The 21,566-nt window shown below is 36.8% G+C and overlaps 5 protein-coding genes across 12 annotated transcripts; 3 read left to right on the forward strand and 2 right to left on the reverse strand.

The window, feature by feature from the left end:
- The first annotated feature begins 1,526 nt into the window (after nt 1–1,526).
- LOC104721437 (inositol-tetrakisphosphate 1-kinase 2) lies at nt 1,527–4,847 on the forward strand. The gene is made up of 9 exons (XM_010439418.3): nt 1,527–2,254; nt 3,039–3,120; nt 3,206–3,238; nt 3,424–3,544; nt 3,647–3,739; nt 3,855–3,974; nt 4,058–4,290; nt 4,384–4,468; nt 4,566–4,847. Exons 1-9 carry the CDS (start codon nt 1,947–1,949, stop codon nt 4,658–4,660), a joined length of 1,170 nt encoding a protein of 389 aa, XP_010437720.1. The 5' UTR covers nt 1,527–1,946; the 3' UTR covers nt 4,661–4,847.
- Nucleotides 4,848–4,947: 100 nt separating this feature from the next.
- Nucleotides 4,948–9,040, forward strand: LOC104721438 (aspartate--tRNA ligase, chloroplastic/mitochondrial). Of its 6 annotated transcripts, none has more exons than XM_010439419.3 (15): nt 4,948–5,365; nt 5,563–5,706; nt 5,813–5,922; nt 6,022–6,133; nt 6,240–6,311; nt 6,421–6,512; nt 6,655–6,775; nt 6,972–7,094; nt 7,290–7,485; nt 7,604–7,791; nt 7,877–7,948; nt 8,038–8,136; nt 8,219–8,299; nt 8,399–8,456; nt 8,702–9,040. In XM_010439419.3, exons 1-15 carry the CDS (start codon nt 5,009–5,011, stop codon nt 8,869–8,871), a joined length of 1,995 nt encoding a protein of 664 aa, XP_010437721.1. In that variant the 5' UTR covers nt 4,948–5,008; the 3' UTR covers nt 8,872–9,040. The 6 variants fall into 6 exon arrangements, with proteins under 6 accessions (XP_010437721.1, XP_010437722.1, XP_087329380.1 ...); XM_087473254.1 differs by having other exon boundaries at nt 4,975–5,365; nt 5,817–5,922; nt 6,425–6,512; XM_087473255.1 differs by having other exon boundaries at nt 4,978–5,365; nt 6,425–6,512.
- A 206-nt stretch (nt 9,041–9,246) lies between these two features.
- On the reverse strand, nt 9,247–11,566 carry LOC104721439 (uncharacterized). Of its 3 annotated transcripts, none has more exons than XM_087473256.1 (2): nt 11,358–11,566; nt 9,247–10,802 (listed from the first exon to the last, which is right to left on the reverse strand). In XM_087473256.1, the coding sequence occupies exon 2, from the start codon at nt 10,775–10,777 to the stop codon at nt 9,389–9,391; it is 1,389 nt and encodes a 462-aa protein (XP_087329382.1). In that variant the 5' UTR covers nt 10,778–10,802; nt 11,358–11,566; the 3' UTR covers nt 9,247–9,388. The 3 variants fall into 3 exon arrangements, with proteins under 3 accessions (XP_087329382.1, XP_010437724.1, XP_087329384.1); XM_010439422.3 differs by having other exon boundaries at nt 9,247–10,805; nt 11,358–11,542; XM_087473258.1 differs by lacking the exon at nt 11,358–11,566 and adding an exon at nt 11,166–11,355 and having other exon boundaries at nt 9,247–10,805.
- Nucleotides 11,567–16,258: 4,692 nt separating this feature from the next.
- LOC104727588 (putative disease resistance protein At4g27220) lies at nt 16,259–17,494 on the forward strand. Its single transcript, XM_010446679.2, has one exon. The coding sequence runs from the start codon at nt 16,259–16,261 to the stop codon at nt 17,492–17,494; it is 1,236 nt and encodes a 411-aa protein (XP_010444981.2).
- A 547-nt stretch (nt 17,495–18,041) lies between these two features.
- LOC104721440 (pathogenesis-related protein 1-like) lies at nt 18,042–18,690 on the reverse strand. Its single transcript, XM_010439423.2, has one exon. The coding sequence runs from the start codon at nt 18,625–18,627 to the stop codon at nt 18,109–18,111; it is 519 nt and encodes a 172-aa protein (XP_010437725.1). The 5' UTR covers nt 18,628–18,690; the 3' UTR covers nt 18,042–18,108.
- Between the last annotated feature and the right edge of the window lie 2,876 nt (nt 18,691–21,566).

The raw sequence follows: 21,566 nt of genomic DNA on the forward strand, positions 1-21,566 counted from the left end.
GTACATAAGTAGTTATTTTCCAACTATTTCAAAAGTACATGATCACACGTACATTAAATAATTATTGTGAATGATAGCTAAACTTCATTAGAAAATTTTAAAACGTAGAAAAATTAAAGGTTTACTACTCATGATTATAGTAAATAAATATTATGGTAGTTTGATATATTTGTAATCTACCTCAAACAAAAGGAAGATTCTGACAGAAACAAGAGACTCTGCTGCCTAACATAAGGAGCATATTCCCTTGCATGTTGTTCATCGTCATACTCATATATTCCAATAAAGTCAATTGCATTTATCATTAATTTATTATATATGTTATAATCTATAATATAAGTTGGAAATCAGTAGATTAACATCTAGCTTTTTGTCGTTTTTAATTGGATGCAATCTAAAGACCTGATCCACTATAAATGATCTTTAAGCTAATCTGTTAAGACATTTTGCAACATTTGCTTTTTCATTTTATAAAATAGTATTGTTTTCGCTCAACTTTTGTGTGCAACAATAAAGAAATCGACAGATACCAAAGTTTCTATAAAATAATTATAGTTGTGGGCACGTAAGACTACTATCAGATTTGCATGCGCGTGCGGACGAGCATAGATTAAGAAACAGACATGACACATGCTTATCCAAATATCTAGCTAGCGTCGTCTTAGAAAATCAAAGAATTCTAAAGCTCGTCAAATCGAAGACCATAGAAACCTAATAGGCAATAGCTTCCACCTCTAGGAGTCTCTAGAGGCTGCTTAATTTACACACACATTAAATCGAAACTTACAAAAATTTGGTAAACATTTATCAACGGTTTGGACGATCCACAAAAACGAGCACATAAAAAAATAGTTGGACGATCCACAAAAACGAGCACATAAAAAAAGATAAGATAACGAAGAGTTAGATATTAATTATGGTTGAGTAGCTCTGAATTGTGAAACATTAACGTATAGATGCTGGAGGACGGCAGGTCATGAGCCATCGTAATGTTGACACTAATTATAAGCTGCCACGCAATATTTATAAATCAACGAAAAGCTTCTAAAACTATTTCTCAGGAGTTAAACGTTTGAAAGATCCAACAAATAGCAAGGATCAATCATATCAAACATCATGTTATGGCAGACATACAAATCGTCCATTTCAATTCTTTTGGACCATTAGGCTCGAATAGGAACTCACCACCACAAAAGATTTGGTGACGTACGTATATAGGCAAATTAAGAGAGATTGATTAAATTGCCTACCCAATCATCGTAGTATATATAGAGTTTCAACTTTTCCAAAGCCAAACGTGCTTTAACCAAATCTTGTTTCATTAAAAAAAAATATGTTACGAAAAAAAGAACAGTGGCAATTATTAAAAAAAAAACAAATACGATTATATCCAGAGTAACACATACGGGTATCAAAAGCACATACTGTACAATGTATTAATGTTAGACTACGTGTAATTCATTAAAAAGAGATAAAACATAAAAAAAAAAAAAGAGTTGAATACGTGGAAACTCTTAAACAGCTTTAAGGAAAATAATAAATCTGAAAAGAAAAAAGGAAAAAAAAAAAAAGCAAATCTTTAGGGGAACGAGAGAGAGAGAGGAGAGACCATTTTCACTACATAAAAAACATATCTTTTTCTGCAAATTCTTTCATCTCTCTCTCTCTATAAATATTTGATCTTCAGACCAATCTCTCTCCCTCATCTCATTCCTCTCTGATTTCTTCGCTCTCTATTGATTTTGACAGATACGTTTAGTGTCAAAAGTTTTCATTTTTTTTGTTTCTCTCTAAATCTCGTTCTCGAGACAAAAACACTCTCCCTAATAGGGGAAGTGCCTAAATTCAAACCACTTGCGTGTAAGAGGATCAAGAATCTGAGAGGGATCTTTAAAGATTCTACCTTTGCCCTCTTCTCTCTCTCTCTTTTTATACCGTTTCCATTCATGTTTGCTTCCTGTGAGATCGAAACTGCCCGATTGAGCCGTAATTTGGGGATTACCTGCAATTTAGGGTTCGCCTGCGGTGGATTTGAAGACTTTGGTATGAGATTCGAAGGGGAAAACATGGTTCCAACCAAAGCTGAAGAGGAAGAAGACGGCGGCGGCAGAGAAGTGGCTGTCACCGAAACGTCGCCGTTTCAGTTTCACCAGCCGTTGCTGCAGCAGCAGCAGCAGAAACTCGTTGTTGGGTATGCTCTCACTCCCAAGAAGAAGAAGAGTTTCTTGCAGCCCAAGCTTGAAGTTCTTGCTAGGTAACGAAATGCGAACCCCAAACTTGCTCATTTGATTGTCAAGTTTTGATTTTTACATTACAAAGTTTCCAAATTTGTTGAACAATCTGTGACTGTGTCCTTTTTTTTTTTTTTAATTGTTCTTCTACTTTACCTGAGGAGACTGTTCCTTTGTTGGCGATTAGAGAGAGCCGACAAGTTCTTTTCTACCTTTAAAAAGATATTTAGGACTTTGACATTTTCTTCTAGATTTGGTTCTTGTTTCCTTACTCTTGTTTTGGTTCTTATTATTGGTTTTCCTGATTCTGTTTCGGAGGACCATTGCCACTTGCCACTTTCTTGTCATCTGCCATGTTTTTGTCTTTAATCGACTCCTTTTGCTTAGACTTATACTTACACTAGTATACTAGTGGTGGCATCAGGAATCTTTTTATAACCTCCTTAGTTTCTGTGGGAATATTCCTTGTTTAATCCATTTAGATTAGTCTCAGTCTCTGTTGAGGTTTGACTTTGGCTTTAAAATATACAAAAAATACTCTTGATGTTTTGCTTTTTTCTGCGGCTTTGAAATCTTCTTCAGTCACATGGGTGTTTTGGCTAAAACAATCACTGGTTCAACATAAGATATCATGTTCTAGAATGTCTCAAATTGGTCAAAGAGAACTTTTCTTAATTGGTTTTTGTTCAGTTTGGCCTCTGCTTTGCTGCTTTCTAATCAACCCATAGCTTTCATTCTTTCCTTCCTCCAGTATCGTTTTGAACAAAATGCTAACAGTACTACTTTTTGTGTGTCTTTCTATTTTAGGAGAAAAGGCATTTTTTTTGTCCCCATCGATTTGAACCGCCCCCTTTCTGACCAAGGGCCATTTGATGTCGTTTTGCATAAGGTTTGTGAGAACTAAGAATGCTCTGAGCTTGTATCTGTGTGTTTCTGCTGGAATTCTAATGAACTATATGATTATTCTCCTGCAGTTGCTGGGAAAAGAGTGGCAAGAAGTTATTGAGGTTCGAAAAACTGTCTGCCTTTCTTTAAATTTTATTGGTTTGAGAATGTAAATGTGTGTACAACTTAAATAGGATTAGTAGTCGACTGTTAAGCTAGATCAGTTTGTGGACATTATCCTTTCAGCAGGAGTATATTGTCATCGAATCATGTTCGACAAACTCATGTTTGTATCGCGTGTTTGTAGGATTACCAGCAAAACCACCCAGAAGTGACTGTGCTTGACCCACCAGGTTCAATACAGCGTATATATAATCGACAATCGATGCTTCAGGGTATGGCAGATTTGCATCTGTCAGATTGCAGTGGTAACAACCCTCCTTAATAAGTTATCTTGACACTGAAATTTGGGTTCAAAAACTTTGTTAAGTTTCTCTATAAGTGATTTTTGCTCTGGTAAATCTTTGTAGGCAGCATTTTTGTTCCAAAGCAAATGGTTGTCTTAAAAGATTCAGCAGCTAGTGCTGACAAAGTTGTGGAAGCTGGTCTTAAATTTCCACTAGGTAAAACTGAACATGTTATCTTACTACTAATTCTTCTTTATATATTGATGATGATGATGATGATGACCAGGGGCTGACATTGGTTCAAACTTGTTTATTTTCAACTTTTTACCAGTTGCAAAGCCGCTCTGGATTGATGGAACTGCGAAGTCACATCAATTGTACTTAGCTTATGACAGGCGCTCACTTGCAGAACTTGACCCGCCTTTAGTCCTTCAAGAGTTTGTAAATCATGGTATTGGGTTTTAACTTCACTATGCAGTTTTCCCCATGTATAGATCTTCAAAATACTCAATGTATCTTTTTTGGTGCCTGAAGGTGGAGTTATGTTCAAGGTTTTTGTGGTGGGTGATATTATAAAAGTCATGAGACGGTTTTCTCTACCAAATGTGAGTAACTGTGAAAAAGCCAAAGTTGATGGCGTCTTCCAATTCCCAAGAGTTTCATCTGCTTCTGCTTCAGCGGATAACGCTGACTTGGACCCTCGTGTTGCTGAACTCCCTCCAAAGCCTTTCCTCGAGGCCCTTGTCAAAGAGCTAAGAAGCTTATTGGTATAAAATTGTCGCTGCTTTTCTCCACTCTTTAGTCTTTGCCTTGCAAGTCCGGCTTTTTAAATATAATTTGTTACTTCTTATCTTCGATAGGGACTTCGTCTCTTCAACATAGACATGATCAGGGAACATGGGAGCAAAAACACGTTTTATGTTATTGACATCAACTATTTTCCAGGCAAGCTCTTGGAAGTTTTTGTGTAGTTTTTAAAAATATGATCTTCTCAAGGAGCAGAGAAATGAAGTTTTAAGTCTGGTTTGAAATGCATTTGCAGGTTACGGAAAGATGCCAGATTACGAGACTGTATTTGTAGATTTCTTCCAAAATCTGGCGCAAACAAAACATAAGAAGCGACAACATTGTAAATGATGAAGATGGGAGGCAGTGTTTAGATGATGTTCTAAGGATCGACAAATAATAAAAAAATGTCTAATTATGGATTTGTACAGAACTAGCTTTCCCTTTTGGAAGCTGTATTATCAGATAACAAGTTTTGGTTACTGATACTTATGACTTATATGAGTTTTAATTAAATAAAAATAGCCTTCACAATCAACTTCTCCTCTACAGTTGACCACAAAAACAAAACTGAGTTATCTCCCATTGAGACCATTCCGGTTAGTTATAAACCGAACCAATTTTAACCGGTTCAATCAAAATTGATTTCTTCGTCTCTAAAACGCAATTCCTCACTTCAGCTAAAATCTCGTCCCAACAATGTCTCTGCTCCTGCGAACTTTGCCTCTACGACCTGCTCGATTCCTCTCCGCAACCGTCATATCCGCATCAACCGCCGCCGTTTTATACTTCGTACCCAAACGGAGAAACCCACTTCCCGGAACCCGAAGAACCTTCTCCAATTCCACTGTTGCGGCTACCTCCGGCGATGTCGTAGTGAAGCCTGTTCCATCTCCTCCGTCGATTCTCCGGTGGGTATCTCGCACAGGGCTATGCGGCGAATTATCAGTCGAAGATGTTGGTAAAAGGGTCCGCCTTTGCGGGTGGGTCGCACTTCACAGAGTCCATGGAGGTCTCACTTTCCTTAATCTTAGAGATCATACCGGCATTGTCCAGGTTTGAGATTTCACCTATTGTTACCTAATGCTTACGTTATAGCTGTTAAGTTTTAAGTAACAATAGATTGTTGTTTCTTTCTATCCGAATCTCTTAAATGAAGTATAATTGCAACTCTTTGATTTCGTTTGTGCAACGCAAAGATGTATAATTGGGGACTGTATGCTTCGTTTTTGATTGAAAGTTTATAATTTTAGGTTACGACAGTTCCGGATGAGTTTCCTGAGGCACATGGCTTGATCAATGACATGAGGCTTGAGTATGTCGTTTTGGTGGAAGGTACTGTTCGTAGCAGGCCAAATGAGGCCATCAACAAGAAAATGAAAACAGGATTCATTGAGGTATGCCTTTCCTTCTCACTTAACTCAGCTGCGTTATATATATATATATATATATATATATGTTTTGGTTCTCTCGAAAGTTGATGGGGGTAGTATGTTGCACTAGGTAGTTGCAGAGCATGTTGAAATATTGAATCCTGTGAGGGCAAAGCTTCCCTTTCTTGTTACTACTTCAGACGAGACAAAAGATTCAGTGAAAGAAGAAATTCGCTTAAGGTGAAACATTAGCTGTATGTTCTATCTTTTATGATTTTTTTTTTATACTGAATCTCTAAATAATTACTGATACTTGGGCTTTTGGTTGTATGATGTTAGATTTCGGTGCCTTGATCTACGCCGTCAGCAAATGAAGAATAATATAGTTCTTCGCCATAACGTGGTGAAGCTAATTAGAAGATATCTAGAAGACAGACATGGGTTCATTGAGGTATTTCCTACTCTATTTGAAAAAGCCTCTGTATTTATTTTCGCTATATTTTCAGTTTTGGGAGTTAACCTGTTTTTTTCCATCTGGATTTGTTTGTTTGTGCCAGATTGAAACTCCAATACTCTCGAGATCTACTCCAGAAGGCGCGCGAGATTATCTGGTTCCCTCTAGAATTCAGGTGCCTTTACTTCGATTTATTCTGCTTCTGTCAGAGAATTTAGTTTTCCCCAAGTATAAGCTTTTATCATAGTTTATTTGTCTGATTCTATCAAATCTCTCTATCGAAGTCAGGAACATTCTATGCTTTGCCACAAAGTCCTCAGCTCTTCAAACAGATGTTAATGGTCTCTGGTTTTGACAAATATTACCAGATAGCAAGGTATGTATATGAACTTTGGCACTTAAGATTGGTTCAACATAAACCTCACTGACATAAGTGGCTCATCACCTTCATTTACCACCAAAAGCAGGATTCTTATGCAAATGATTTCTCTCTCATGCGTTTTGTTTCATATTATCAGATGTTTTAGAGATGAAGATTTAAGAGCTGACAGGCAGCCTGAATTCACTCAGCTTGATATGGAAATGGCTTTCATGCCTATGGAGGACATGCTGAAGCTGAATGAAGATCTTATCCGTAAGGTTGGGATACTTTTGAGCTTTTTTTTGTTACTTCGTATCTTCTATGATAGTGACAATAGTGGCTCAATTTTGTCAAGAAATGTGTGTAAGAAGTTGTTGCTTCATGATGTGTTTCTTGTAATCCTATATGTTCTGAGATTCCGAGGCTCGTTTGATGTTCTTTCAGCATTTTTAATATTTTGACCTTCTTGTGCAGGTATTTTCAGAGATCAAAGGTATCCAGCTATCTGATCCATTCCCAAGGCTAACATATGCTGATGCAATGGATCGTTATGGCTCAGATAGACCAGATACACGATTTGATCTTGAGTTAAAAGACGTAATATTATCTGCTTTGTGGTTATTTAGTTAATGTTACAAAGAAGTATATATGTCTCTTTGCCTGCTTAGGGAATTATTGCATAAGCTAGTTTTTTTTAATTTACCAGGAAGTGCGATTTAGAGCTGTTTCCCAATTGTACAGAAACTTACAAGTCAATTTTGAAGATTTTAAATCCCTAATTCTGAATTGCAGGTGTCAAACGTTTTCACAGAATCGTCCTTCAGGGTTTTTACAGAGGCCCTTGAAAGTGGTGGAATCATTAAGGTATTATGTGTGCCTTTGGGTGCTAAAAAGTATTCCAACTCAGCTCTCAAAAAAGGAGATATTTACAATGAAGCCATAAAATCCGGAGCAAAGGGTCTTCCTTTCTTGAAGGTCTTGGATAATGGTAAATAAATAAATCCTGTTTACTTCTTTCTCTTGGACTTGTATTTTTCTAAGGATAGACAGTAAACTATACATTGTACATTCGGTCTGAAGACTGAAGGTCTAAACTTATGATGCAGGCGAGGTCGAGGGAATTGCAGCATTAGTTTCTAGTTTAGACTTGGAGGGTAAAACAAACATTGTGAAACAATGTGGAGCAGCACCCGGTGATCTTATATTATTTGGAGTGGGTTCTGTTACTTCGGTTAACAAAACCCTAGATAGGTTAAGACTCTTTGTAGCCCATGCCATGGATTTGATTGACGATGTAAGTTTCACCATTGGTCAATCACTTTTTTGTTCCACTTGATAACAGTTCATCAGATTTATGCCAGTTCTTGTATATTATACAGTCCAAGCACTCAATTCTTTGGGTGACAGATTTTCCAATGTTCGAGTGGAATGAGCCGGAGCAGAGGCTTGAGGTCTGTTGTTTCATAATTTGATTTCTTACCTGAGATGAGATTTATGTCCAATATTTTGTGTGCTAATATGACAAGAACTTCCTCTTCAGGCATTACATCACCCATTCACAGCTCCTAAGCCTGAAGATATTGATGACTTGCCTTCTGCACGAGCTCTCGCTTATGACATGGTCTATAATGGGATTGAGGTAAACCAGACAGCTTGACCATTTTTTCTCTCTGGACCAATGGCTTGGGAGATTTTTTTATAGACTCTATTATTTATACCAGATTGGTGGAGGAAGTTTGAGGATATATAGGCGGGACGTTCAGGAAAAGGTTTTGGAGATCATTGGCATCTCACCTGAAGAGGTGATAATCACTTTCTTTTAATTTGGGAACTATCCATTATAAATGGATTACTCATGTTATTCGGAGCGCCGTATCTATCATGTTTTCTTCTGCAAACAGGCCGAAGCAAAGTTTGGCTACCTTTTGGAGGCTCTTGACATGGGTGCTCCTCCTCATGGTATGTAATTATTTCTCAAGGTCATTTATCTCTGAAGAAAACATTACCTGATCTCAACGTCCATGTTTTAAAGTCTCGATTGGTTTGACCTGTCATTTGTTGTGTGTGGATGGGTTCTTTAAGATATGGGACTTGAAAAGTTTTATGACAATTTGTCGATAACTTGGTATCTTGTGATGATGATGCTGCAGAACAAGATTATTAAGCATGGTTAATGAAACATTAGAATTGATATGAACTTGCAGGTGGAATTGCTTATGGACTAGATAGAATGGTGATGATGCTGGGAGGTGCAAGTTCCATAAGAGATGTAATAGCCTTCCCAAAGACAACCACGGCGCAATGTGCCTTGACGAGGACTCCCTCGGAAGTCGATCCAAAGCAGCTCCAAGACCTTTCTATCCGCACCAAATAGCTCTCAACACAAACATAATTGTTGTATCTTAGGTGCTTTGAGAGGATTAAGTAGAGTGATTATGATGGCATGTCTCTTGCCAACGTTCTTGTCCATCTTCTGTTTACGCTTTAACATTACTATTATTGATTTTAAATAAAGTTGTTATCAATGTCACCTTTTGAAACAATATATGCACGAGTGATATACTTGCAAGTTGCAAGTTGCAAGTTGACATAAATAAAGTGTTATAAAGCAAAAGTTGAGAATAGCCAGTTTTAGAGTTTATAATTCCAAATGTTCTGAGTTTTGCAGCTTAACTGACAAGTTATTGAGCTCTTCTTCTACTGTTAGTGTTAAAAGTCAGGATTCCTGAAGAGCAGTGAAAGCAATCCGTAGCCAAAGTTCCAAATGAATATACAGTTTTGCGAAACTAAGTAACAGAGAGAGACTAATGTTTTGAGATTTTACAATCGCATAGCTGCAAAAGCATGGAAACATTCACATTAACTTATCAATTTTGCCATTAGTGCTTCTTTCACTCTGTTCCGATTGCTTCCTCTTCATCTTCTTCATTCCCTTCTATTCTTATATCTGGCAGAGTTTGTGGATCAGTGAGTGCATCCATCTCTTCTTGAGAAATTGACGTTTCTGAAGTATTATCTGCTTCCTCCGTTAGCTCTGTAGAGAAAACGTTTGAACTTTCCTTTTCAGCTGATTCATCATCACCCTCAGAACTTGAATTCTCCTTCACCTCGGTCGTGTTTGAGCCTGATATGTTTTCAATCAGCAAAGACTCTGAAGTTGAGTTCCTGGACTCATCTTGAATGGAATCTTTGTTGGTAATGTTTGCAGAAACAGTGATGTTGGGATCAAATTCATTACGGATTTGCTCAAGTTCCAAGACAGGATGTGGTTCAGAGAATCCTGCAGGCGGTGCACTTTTCTCTTGACTTCGATCTCGCATGATTTTTGTTTCGTTCTGCAAAAAGCCTGTAGCTTCAAGAATTGCTTCTGTCGAATTGGTATTAACTGTTTCACCTTGTATTTCAGTTACCGCGCTTTTTGCTTCAGAACTGGATGGTTCACTGTCACCATCTTTCACTTCTGTGGTTGTTTTGTTCACAAAATTCTCTGCTTCTCCTAACTTTAAGTCAGGTTGCTTCTGGATCTCAACCTCGCTTGTAGTGCTATTGGAATTATTCTCCTGAGTTGTTCCATTAGAACTTTCTTTCAATTTCTCAGTGTTCAGTATCCGAGACTCATGGGACACAGCACTGGAAGCATCATCAGCCTTGTAATGCTCCTCGCGTGCCTCATCAACGGTCATATCAATCTCATCTGCATGAGTAGTCTCTTTCTCTTTCTCTTTCTCATCGCTTTCACTCGTTCCACTCTCTTTCTCTTCTTCAAGTGTTTCATCATCCTTATCAGTATCTCCACCGGGTTTACTTTGATCTTGTTCATCAATCTCATCTTCCTCATGTTTGTTTTCTTCCTCATCTTCCTCAGCTACTTCCTCTCCTTGCTTATTCTTATCTTCTTCATCCTCCTCAACTACTTCCTCTTCTTCTTCTTTCTCCTCCTCTTCATGATTACTACCATTCTCTACTTTAGTCTTCTTCTCTTCTCCTCCATGGCTAATCTCATCTTCATCCTCATCCTCTTCCACATGCTTCTCCTTCTTGTTATGATAACCGGGAAGAAGATCTTTTCTCCCAAGCTTCACCACTCCGTCTTCAACCTCTGACAACAACACAGTCGCTTTCTCGCCATCTTTCTCGTAAAACTCCTTCTTCTTATCATGAGAATACTTCACTTGATAGATTATCCAAATGCAAACCCCAAGCAGAACACAAATCTGCAAAACATGCTTCCCTTTAATACCTTTGCTTCCTCTTTGGCTTCTGCTTGATGCTTTCTTCATCTTCAACAAAACTTCTTCTTCTCAACTGCTATACAAAAAAAAAAAAACCATAACTCAGATCTTTAACCTGTGACACACAATAAAGAACCAGCTTTTATAGAATAAGACAAATCAATAACCTAAAAGACCAAATTTTTGGAGTTCATTAATACCAAAAAGAACAATAAAAGATGTGACATGCAAAAGGGAAAATAAAAAATATCAAATAAATTACAACCAAGATGCTGCAAGTAAAGGGGTATACAAAGTAAAAACCAAACAACGCAGATTGAAATCCTAAATCAGCAAACAGAGACTGAGAACCTTAAAATCCCCAAATCTTGTAGACAAATTCAAGAAAGAACAAGTAGTAGAAGAAGAATGGGACATGGCAAAAAAAAGAACACACCCATGACAGCTTCGATCTTAAACAGCTAAAAGGAGTCAAATCAAGAAACTAATTCTTGAAAATAGCTGAGTTTTACAGCCAAAATCAAGAACAAAAAAATATATAGATGAGATACAATAGGGACAAGAATCAGATTCGGAGACAACTAAAAAAGGAAACAAAGTTGGAGTTTTGTGAAGAAGAAGAGAGTACCTTGTGAGTTCGAGAGAGAGAGAGTTATCTAAGAGAAGAAGACAGAGAAGCTTTCGAGCTCGGAGTTTATAGTTAAGGCAAAACAAAAACAAAGAAAAAAAGAGAGAAAAACTTTGAATAAGGAAAGAGTGTGAAGGACAGAGGTAAGGCCCAGACAACGCAAAGATGGTGAACCGATGACTATTGTCTACTCTACTCCATTATTTTTTTTAATTATTATTTCTTGGGGAATAATTCTCTATTAATTTTCAATTATTGATAATTTTTTATATGGAAAATTACTGGCGATTATTAAATGAATCGTCAAATATAGTTCAATTTCAGAACTTATAAAATCATGAAAATGAGAAAAGAAAAATATATAAAGTATATAATTCTAATCAATTAATTTGTTAGAAAATTGAAATAAACTCCTACGTTAGTTTATGGTTGAAACAACAACACCTCCTCTGTCTTGAAGAAAAAAATAAATAACAGGGAAACAAAAAGCAATTTAGAACTTTTTTTTAGGTAACCTAATTATGTGTATGAGTCATTCTTGAAGTGGTCAAAGTGGACTAGAGAAGGCGACAAGACCATAAGATATAGAATTGTTGATGGCTAGCAAGTACACATTTGATATATAATCTGATGTAAACTCTTTCTACTTCTCTGTCAACATGCTCTTTTTTTGTTTATCAGCAGGTCTCTTATTTCTTGTTCCAACGAGACCAAGTACTCAGACTTGGTAATTCTTCTGACTATTAATAAACCACTCCCTCTTACGTTATCCACAGCTACAAGTTTTCCATATAATTTCATAAAAAATGACCTTTCTCTCTATAGATAGAATTATTATGTTTTTATTAGCAGATTGAAAACAATATATATGTTGTTTTTCTCTTTTTAATTTGCACATATGCATGCACCAGTAAAACCATCGATAATTAAAATTAATGTAGCAAGTATGCTTTAAAAAGGTAGGTTCAGTGTTTAAAACACTGAAATTAATTACATATAGATATTATCAAGGGTTTCAAGTTTCAAATTTCAAATTGAGTTAAGACAGAAGAAAAACTATAATTCACATTTTTAGAAAATCTCATACAGCTTATGGAGTAATTAATGACATTAACATATAACAAAGTAAATAATTAGTCTAAGACAAAAAAAAGAAGAGTAAAATAGCTAATAACAAAATGAAACCCACATACATTACCACTTTCTTCTCGACGACTCACCGTTAGATTCTAGATCACTATATGTACTGTTGTACGTAAATCAGAATGTGCATGTAAGACTTGTTTTGTATACCCACGTACATCATTCGGAGCAGTGACGAACTCAGAATATATTTTAGGGGAGTCGAAATATAATTAAGAAAATAAATATTTTTTTTTTACAACAATAAAAATTAATAATTTAAAAAGCTAAAAACGTTTTTGATTTATTACAAACAACCAAAAATTAGGTTTAATATTTATAAGTGAAACACAAACAAAAAGACTAAAAAACCATGAGAAAAATATAGTTAAAACACAAAGTAGTAGGAAAATATGATAAAACCTTTAAGGGTCACAACACAAATTTTTTTAATTTGTAAGGGGTAAGGGTCAAAACATAAATATATAAATTTGGGGGTGAAAACAGAAGAAATACAAAAAAAATTACAAAACTTAAGGGGCTAAAATACAAATTCCGAATTTTAGATGGTATGTTTGACTTTGACTTGGTCTACTTGTTCAAGTTAAGCAGCAAAAGTACTCGTGACTCGGCGGTCCTACTTTCTAATGAGTTTATAAGTTAATGTTTTTAATGTAGTAATAAGACGAATTTAAATATATCCCTATATATGATATTATATAGTATGTGATAGCACAGTAAAACATTTACTAAAACTAAAAAAAAAAAAAAAATCTCATTCAGCCTATTGAGTAATGAAACGACATCAACTTATAACAAATATAGATATCTAAATCGAAATACACTATCATAATGTAAAATTTCTATTTTTTTTTTACTGCACATAAAGTAAAATAACTAATGGGACAAATGAAACCCACGTACGTTGTTATTTAGGTATGTATATTTTCCAAATCTAAATACACTATCATAATGTAAAAATAATACCTATAATTCACATTTTAAAAAAATCTCATACAGCCTATTGAGTAATGGAGTATTTAATGACATTAACATATAACAAAATAAATAATTAATCTATGACAAAAAAAAACGTAAAATAGCTAATGGCAAAATGAAACCCATCCACCATATATATGTTGTACTCGGAAGTCGGAACAACCATTGTTCTAACATTTAGCTTAAATAACATTTAGAGATGTATATTTTCCAAATCTAAATACACTATCATAATGTTAAATTTCTATTTATTTGACTGCACATAATGTAAAATTTCTTTTTAAAAAAAAATCTGATATATATATATATATATATATATTGTATGCTTATAGAATTAAGATATTTGGTTTTTTTGAAACTTCTTCTAAACCACAATGAAATTATTTGGTTTTTCAACTACTTGGATTAATTGGATCATGGCTACAGTTAAATCAGTTGAATACGCAGTCTTAGTAAATGGTACACCATATGGTAAAGTACAACCAAGTCGTGGGATAAGGCAGGGTGATCCACTGTCTCCATACCTATTCATTCTGTTTGCAGATATCTTAAGCTATCTCATTAAGTCTCAGGTGTCCTCCAAATGATTACAAGGAATCAAAATTGGCAATGGGGTTCCACCTATAACTCACCTTCAATTTGCAGACGATAGCTTATTCTTTTGCAGAGCAAACAATCGCAATTGTCAGGCCTTAAAAGATGTTTTTGATGTCTATGAATACTATTCAGGACAAAAAATCAATAGCTCAAAGTCTTTTATCACTTTTGGTTCTCGAGTTTTTGGTCACCGTCAAGATTCTATGAAAAGAATCTTGCAAATACCAAATCAAGGGGGAAGTATCTAGGTCTACCGGAACAATTTGGTAGAAGAAAAAAAAGAAATGTTTGAGTACATTGTTGAACGAGTTAGACAACGTACGACAAATTGGAGTGGCAAGTTTCTATCACCTGCTGGGAAAGAAGTTATGCTCAAGTCGGTTGCAGCTGCAATCCCGATCTATGCTATGTCCTGCTTCAAACTACCACTTGGACTCATTTCTGAACTAGAATCGTTACTGTTGCACTTTTGGTGGAAGAAAACGACTTCATCTAGAGGCATCCTTTGGATTGCTTGGAAAAGGCTTCAATACTCTAAGAGAGAAGGTGGCTTGGGATTTAGAGACTTAGCTAAGTTTAACGATGCATTTTTAGCTAAACAAGCTTGGCGTATTCTTAAATGTCCCAACAACTTATTTGCTAAAGTTATGAAGGCTAGATATTTTCCTGATATTTCAGTCCTTGATGCCACACCCAAAAAAACACAATCTTATGGCTGGTCATCCATTATTATTGGTTTAGGTCTTCTAAAAAAAGGAGTTCGAGTTGTGTTGGTGATGGTTCTACAGTTCGAATCAATGTAGATAATGTTATTGCAGAGCATCTCCCACGCCTTGTTTGTTCTATTGACCCTCCTGCCACAGGTATCCTATCATCTCTTATCGATTGCACATGTTCCATTAAATCATGGGATACACCTGCAATTGATGTTATGATTAAACCGACTGATATTGAGGTTTTAAAACAAATTTACATTCCACAATTTGACATAATAGATAAAGTTATTTGGCACTACAATGCCTCTGGTGAATACTCTGTTCGGTCTGTTTATTGGTTGGCTACACATGATCCTTTTTACTTGGTTCATGCTTCTGACATCCCTCATGGTTCCGTTGAACTAAAAAACAAAATATAGAAACTGCAAATTTTACCAAAAATAAAACATTTCCTCTGGAATATGTTATCTAAATCTTTAGGTACCACTACTAGACTTGTTTCTCGGGGTATTGACATTAGTACACTATGCCAACGTTGTCACGACGCTGAGGAATCTATTAATCACACCCTATTCACATGTCCTGCATCAAAATTGGTTTGGGACTTGGCTAATCTCCCACTACTATCATCCTTCCATAACACAGATTGTGATTCCAATGTTTCAGCTTTATTACACTTGTTTGATGATCAATCATTATCCAAGGAACAGAAACTACTTCCTCTCTGGCTTATTTGGAACATATGGAAGGATCGCAACAATTTCATCTTCCAAAATATTGCTTGTGATCATCATCGAATCGTATCTCAAGATAGGGCTGATGTGTTTGAATGGATAAAGTCAACACCACCTCGTTCTTTTTGTTCAGTTTCTTCAGACCAACCTTATAATCCCCTTTGGACGAGACCAGAATTTCCATTGGTGAAATGTAACTTTGATGTTAGTTTCAGAGCAGATACAAGGAAAACGGTTGGAGAATGGATGATCCGTAACCATCTTGGAGTTGCAATTTATTGGGGCTCATGTATCCTTAGAAATGCAAATAATTCACTAGAGGGAGAGGCACAAGCTTTACTACTGGCCATTCAACAAGCTGCTGCTAAAGGATTCACCAATGTATGCTTTGAAGGAGACTGCAAAACGTTAATTGATTGCCTCAATGGATCTCTACACGATGTCTCCATTCATGGTTTACTACAAGATATCAAACTCTGTTCCAGAAACTTTGCTCATGTAGCCTTTTCCTTTATTCATCGCACAAACAATGAGATTGCCCATTTATTAGCTAAATTGGGTTGTAATAACTTCGATTTTTATTCAGACTCTTACAATCCTCCTGTATGGCTGATGGAACCTTTGTACCTTGATAGATTTTATTCTGAATAAATTACTTTTGCTGAAAAAAAAAATAGAACTAAGATATTTACAAGAAATATTTTAGAGGATAAGAAGCAGAGGAAAACTGACAATGATGAAGATGTTGAGGTGGTTGTGTTTTTCCCCACGGAAGATTCGAATAGCAGATTCGAATACTCTGTCCCATCACGAGCAAGGCGTGGACATATACGACATCTACAATAACATGGCGTGGGTTAGTTGTCCTGTGCAATTTCATTGTTGTAGTGATAGGGCAGATCATGAGAGTTCTTTGTCGGGTTATTTAGCCAAGATTACAGCCCTGTTAGCGGACGATGCGGTTAATAGGGTTGCTCTGTGGGGCTTAGAAGGTTGTGGTAAAACGGTAATTGCAAAGACTTTGAACAACAACATTAAGAGTCGAACTTGTGATCTACGGTTTGATTTAGTGATTTGGGTTCCATGTTATAAAGAGATTAACATTTCAAGGCAATTACACCAAATCGCTAGAAGGTTGACCCTTTTTTACGCAGAGGATGCACCCGATGCGGTAATAGCTGGTTTAATTTTCCGTAAGTTGCAGAAATTTAAAACGTGTCTCATCATCCTTGATAACGCCCTCGCGTCCATCGATTTAGATCGTTTGGGTATCCCATGGAGAAATTATCAAGGAGACAATGGGGTGAGAGTCAAAATTCTTATCACCACTAGGGACCGCGGTGTGTGCCGGAAGCTGCTAGTTGATCAAACCCTAAAACTTGACTTCCTAAGCGCTGATGATGCTTGGAAGTATTTCTGCTCTGTGGCTGGAGAAAAAAATGCTACGTCAGCCACTGTCGAACCCATTGCAAAGCAAGTTTGTAGCAAACCCCAAGGTTATCCTTTTGCGATCACGGTCGTGGGGAAAATACAACTACAGTGTTCATATATCGGCTGGTGGCAGATGGGTTTGCGAGACCTAAACTTCCCTCACCGTGCGAGTGAGATTACTAGTGAAATCATATACGCTTCTCTAAAGTTGACATATGATTGCTTGCAAGACAAGAAGATGAAACAATGCTTTTTGTTATGTGCGTCGTATCCCGGGGGTTGCATAATCAAGTTAAAAGAAGTTGTGTGCCTTATGGTGGCTAAAGGGATTATTAAAGATTGCGAGGGTTGCCAACACGAGGGCCTTATGTTGGTTGAAGGCTTGAAAGACGTTTGTCTTCTAGAAGACGGTATTGACGATGAGACGGTTACAATGCACGAGTTGATTCGCGATTTCGCCCGATGGCTTATGTCCACAGACGCAGGAAACATTGAGCAGCTAGATGATCAGTCCTCCTCTCCCATGACAAACCCGTGATGTGATGATTGCTTCTCTGTTTTGAAACTATTCTCTTCGTGATCTTTTCCTTGGCTTTTTTTTTTTTTTTTTTTTTTAACATCAGTTTCTTTTTGTATTAAACCATTGTGTGAGCTATCCGTTTTCATCCTTCGACTTGGATAAATAACAGCAGATTTTTTTTTTGTTTGTCTGTTGAAAAACGAAGCTTTTAAACGAAGAGTGTACATACCCTAATAATAGGGATCAGAGCATTTTAATTTTAAAAGTTTAAAAACAAACAATAAAAATGTAAATCTAGAGAATTGAAGAAAATATGGAGTGTTCTCTGTTAATCTTTATAAAACCAGCAGTGTCTGAGGAGGATGAAATCAAATCTTTCAAACATGTATATTAATGTCATTTTAGCGCTTAACCACGGCAAATCTATAAGATTCTGATAGTCACTTCTTCGCCATCCTTCGAATCGATGATGATGCGCTCAAAAAGGAAAGTCACTCAACATCTTTGTATACAATTTTTAACGCCATACTTTATAGAAAAGAAGTATGTAATCTCATGTACCGAATTCTCAAAATAATCAATAATTAATTAATACAAACATCTTTACACACAATCATCAATTGAATCTGAAATCAATATGGTTTAGCTCCAATAAAATTGCCTGCAGGGTCATAGTTACACACAACAATACTTGCACCGTTATCACACTTAGCCTTACCACAACCGAGCCGAGCTGAGCCACGCCACACGACCTGCGTGTAGTGTCCACAAGCCGGACCGTGGCACGAGTTTGAATAAAAATCATAATACGACTTCTCATCCACCCACATCGCAACCGCCTGAGCTGCCGACATGTCTCCACCGCCATATGCAAGATTCTCACCATATGGTCCAGATGAATGTTCAAGACTGCAGGAACCGGCGGCTAGTTGGTTTGCGTAGTCCTGTGCCACAGTGGCTAGACCGAAGTCCCATCTTAGGGGCTTCACTCTTACCGCGGCTCGGGCTGCGTTATGGGGTCTGAGGTAGCTGTCAGGAGACTCATGGGACTGCGGATACTGAGAGTATTGTGCGAAGGAAACATCGATTTGGGTCATGTAATTGATGATAAGTAGGAGAACCAAGGTATCAATAGCAACCTTCTGAAACATTTTAATGATTTTTCTTTCGTCTTTAAAGATTCATGGAACAAATTAAAGTTAGAGTAAGATGAATGTTTGTTTTTGATTGCTACTTATAGAAAGTTTAAAATGTTTATATATAATGTACACAAATTATAGTTAATGGCCTAGTTGGTGTCACGTTTTGAAGTAAATCTGGTTAGAGACTATATATAAAAGACTAAAGGCTTCTAAACATTAATGTGAAGTGATGTACGCACGTTATTAGGGTTGTGTAGGTGTGCGAAAAAAAGGTGGCATGTTTGTAGAGCTGATAGTGATGAATTGAGTATCTCGGTCGGCTAAGGGTGGTGGAATATATCTTTAGAATTATTGGTTTCGGCTATGGATCAGATCTAATTTTTAAAAATGTGACTTGTATTTTTTCGTTCAATCGATCAATAAAGAAACGTACTGCAACTTAGCAATTCATCGCTTAAAGTCCCGGATAGCTATGAAATAATAATATATTTTTGGTTCAATCGTTTATAGAGACTATTTAGATATAAGGTACCGGCGCTGATCCGTAGACCTGGAAAATAAAGCAAATACTCATTCATGGTGAGGGAAAAAAATTCATGATAGATAAAAAAAAATTACAGAAAAATTTACAAAAAAAATTACCAAAAAGTTGATAAAAAAATAAAAAAAATAAAAAAATAAAAAAAAATCATCATATGTATCAAATCCCTGAAAAAATCAAGTTTCGTCTCCATGATGTACATATATGTTAACTCTAATATAAAAACTCTATATATTTCATAGTAAATCCTAAAAGATGCGATACTTTCAGACTCGGACTTCCAATTGGTTTAAAAAGTCAATTGACAATTTGTTGATCTAGCAAAAGTATCCAAATTAACCAAAATTATGGTTGATGTAAAATCATTTTCAATAAAATCAGCTAACTGATTAAAAACCCTTGGCATATTCTCTTATATTCAATCACAAATGTGTTAATTAACCGTTAATAGTACAGTAGTCAACTTATAGTGCGCAGCCTCCTTGCCCAAGCAGCCGGATGACCTAAGCGGTTTCAGGCAATGTCAATGTGAAAATATTATTATAGCAAATTAAAGTCTTGCCGTGTAGTTAATGTTGTTTACAGTTCACATAATTCCTCTATAGCTTTTCTTCCGAATACAAAGTCACCATCTGAAATACTATCCAATTATTCATATCGAAGAAACTAAAACTTAAGGGGTGAAAAACATTTCGTTATATCCACAAAGTGATTATAATTTAAAACCCCCGAACTTTTTCTCCCAGACACTATAATTGAGGAACTTTTACCGCAGCTCTCCTCCGACACCGGCGAAGGAAAACTGTCGGCATCGGGATTTAATCCGAATCTCTCATCTTTGTTTTCAATCTCGTAGTCTAGCTTTCTTCTTCCGTTTGTTTAAGCTTTTGTTCCCCTTTTATCTCTCTTTAACCCTTTTCACCCACTTACCTCCTTTAACTGATCTGCAATCCAAAGAGGACAGCTGCCGGCCGGAGTCTCCCAACTCTGTACCGCTTCAAAACTCTTTTTCGGAGATGAAATCTGAAGACCCAAACTTTGTCAGATCTGGATTTCTGTATCACCAAGAGGAGATCTTAAACCAGGTTCCTTTGATGGAAGGAGTAGATCCACTAGGACCATCAAATGTGCTTTGCCTGGTGGAGTTGTCGACGGCGCATGACGGTTTCCTCATTTTGGTATCGAATTCCTGTACCGGAGAACTTAAGCTCCTAGGACTCCCTTAGGATGCATCAAGCCTCGCTTTAAACCCCCAATCACCTTCCCTCCCCTCAATGGAGATGCTTGAGCCCCTGAATCAGACATCCGCTCTACCCTGCCGCTGCGTGAACCCTCCGATGCCCCCGACCGTGAAACTAGGTTTTCTGCGGTTGGGCCCAATCTTCCTCGGCCTGTTAAGGTTTTTGAGCCCGTTACCAAAAGATGGCTTCCTTTGCTGTTATCCAGGTTTGAGCGGAATTTAAATCTTTTCCATTCTAGTCTTTATGTGTGTGGATTTATGGAACCATTTGTTCGAATACTGCATTTGGAAGATAAACCACATTGTTGCTAGTTTGGCTAAGGAATTGTATAAGAAACCTGCTTTTAGATCGACATATTGATTCTGCTCTTGAGGCTAGAAGCTTGAATGAACTCGGCATTATGATCCAGACCATATGGCGCTGTGATTACCGATGGTTCTTCAGTCCCCCTTATTCCTCACCCCGTATGCTTATCGAGACCTCTAAACTGCTTTGTATCAACTTGTTGAAGTGTCCTCCTAAAAACCTGAAGTTCAATGGCATTATGACCTCATCTCCATGGAGTGAGAGTTACCATTACAGCTATCAGCGTCTTACACCGAAGCATAACATCTTCAGAACCACCACCACCCGGGTTATAACCCACCGAATCTCTGCCAAGGCAATGCTGTTGTTTCTGTACCTCTCATCGGAGAGCTTGTTGGCCCTGATTCACCTCTCAACGTCACAAAGTCGTATGACCGTGATTACTTTGTCAGCTATCGGATTCTTCGATGTTAATCAGTCTTGCAACCTTGATCTCACATGTCTCAGCTTGTTTCTTAGCGACTGCCTCACAATTCTCTTGGATTATTGCTTGATGTTTTCTATCTTCTTGTTTATGACTTTGATGAAATCTATCTTTGTAACCGCCTTATCCTTTTGAACTCTGGAATTCCAATTCCGTTTCTTTGTACTGTTTCTATTTAAATGAATGGAAATCTGTGTTTGTCCAAAAAAAAAAAAGGGTGAAAAACAAGAACAGACAAAATATATTTTGCTAACAATGAATCTCTGTTTTCTCGGAGAAATTAAACGAATCGGCTTCGAGTTCAACCTTTTATTTGCGTGGATACGTGGAAAAACTCACGTATACGAATAACTGTTATCCGTAATCTTTCAATTAA

The sequence above is a fragment of the Camelina sativa genome, chromosome 11 (assembly GCF_030686135.1).
Source record: "Camelina sativa cultivar CO46 ecotype springtype chromosome 11, ASM3068613v1".
Lineage (NCBI taxonomy): Eukaryota > Viridiplantae > Streptophyta > Magnoliopsida > Brassicales > Brassicaceae > Camelina > Camelina sativa.

Coding starts and splice junctions, on each gene's coding strand:
- LOC104721437 (XM_010439418.3), top strand. CDS start 1,947: ATGTTTGCTTCCTGTGAGATCGAAACTGCCCGATTGAGCCGTAATTTG. Junction 3,121..3,205: donor TTGATGTCGTTTTGCATAAG/GTTTGTGAGAAC, acceptor ATTCTCCTGCAG/TTGCTGGGAAAAGAGTGGCA. Junction 3,975..4,057: donor TCAAGAGTTTGTAAATCATG/GTATTGGGTTTT, acceptor TGGTGCCTGAAG/GTGGAGTTATGTTCAAGGTT.
- LOC104721438 (XM_010439419.3), top strand. CDS start 5,009: ATGTCTCTGCTCCTGCGAACTTTGCCTCTACGACCTGCTCGATTCCTC. Junction 6,312..6,420: donor TGGTTCCCTCTAGAATTCAG/GTGCCTTTACTT, acceptor TCTCTATCGAAG/TCAGGAACATTCTATGCTTT. Junction 8,457..8,701: donor CATGGGTGCTCCTCCTCATG/GTATGTAATTAT, acceptor ATGAACTTGCAG/GTGGAATTGCTTATGGACTA.
- LOC104721439 (XM_087473256.1), bottom strand. CDS start 10,777: ATGAAGAAAGCATCAAGCAGAAGCCAAAGAGGAAGCAAAGGTATTAAA.
- LOC104727588 (XM_010446679.2), top strand. CDS start 16,259: ATGATGAAGATGTTGAGGTGGTTGTGTTTTTCCCCACGGAAGATTCGA.
- LOC104721440 (XM_010439423.2), bottom strand. CDS start 18,627: ATGTTTCAGAAGGTTGCTATTGATACCTTGGTTCTCCTACTTATCATC.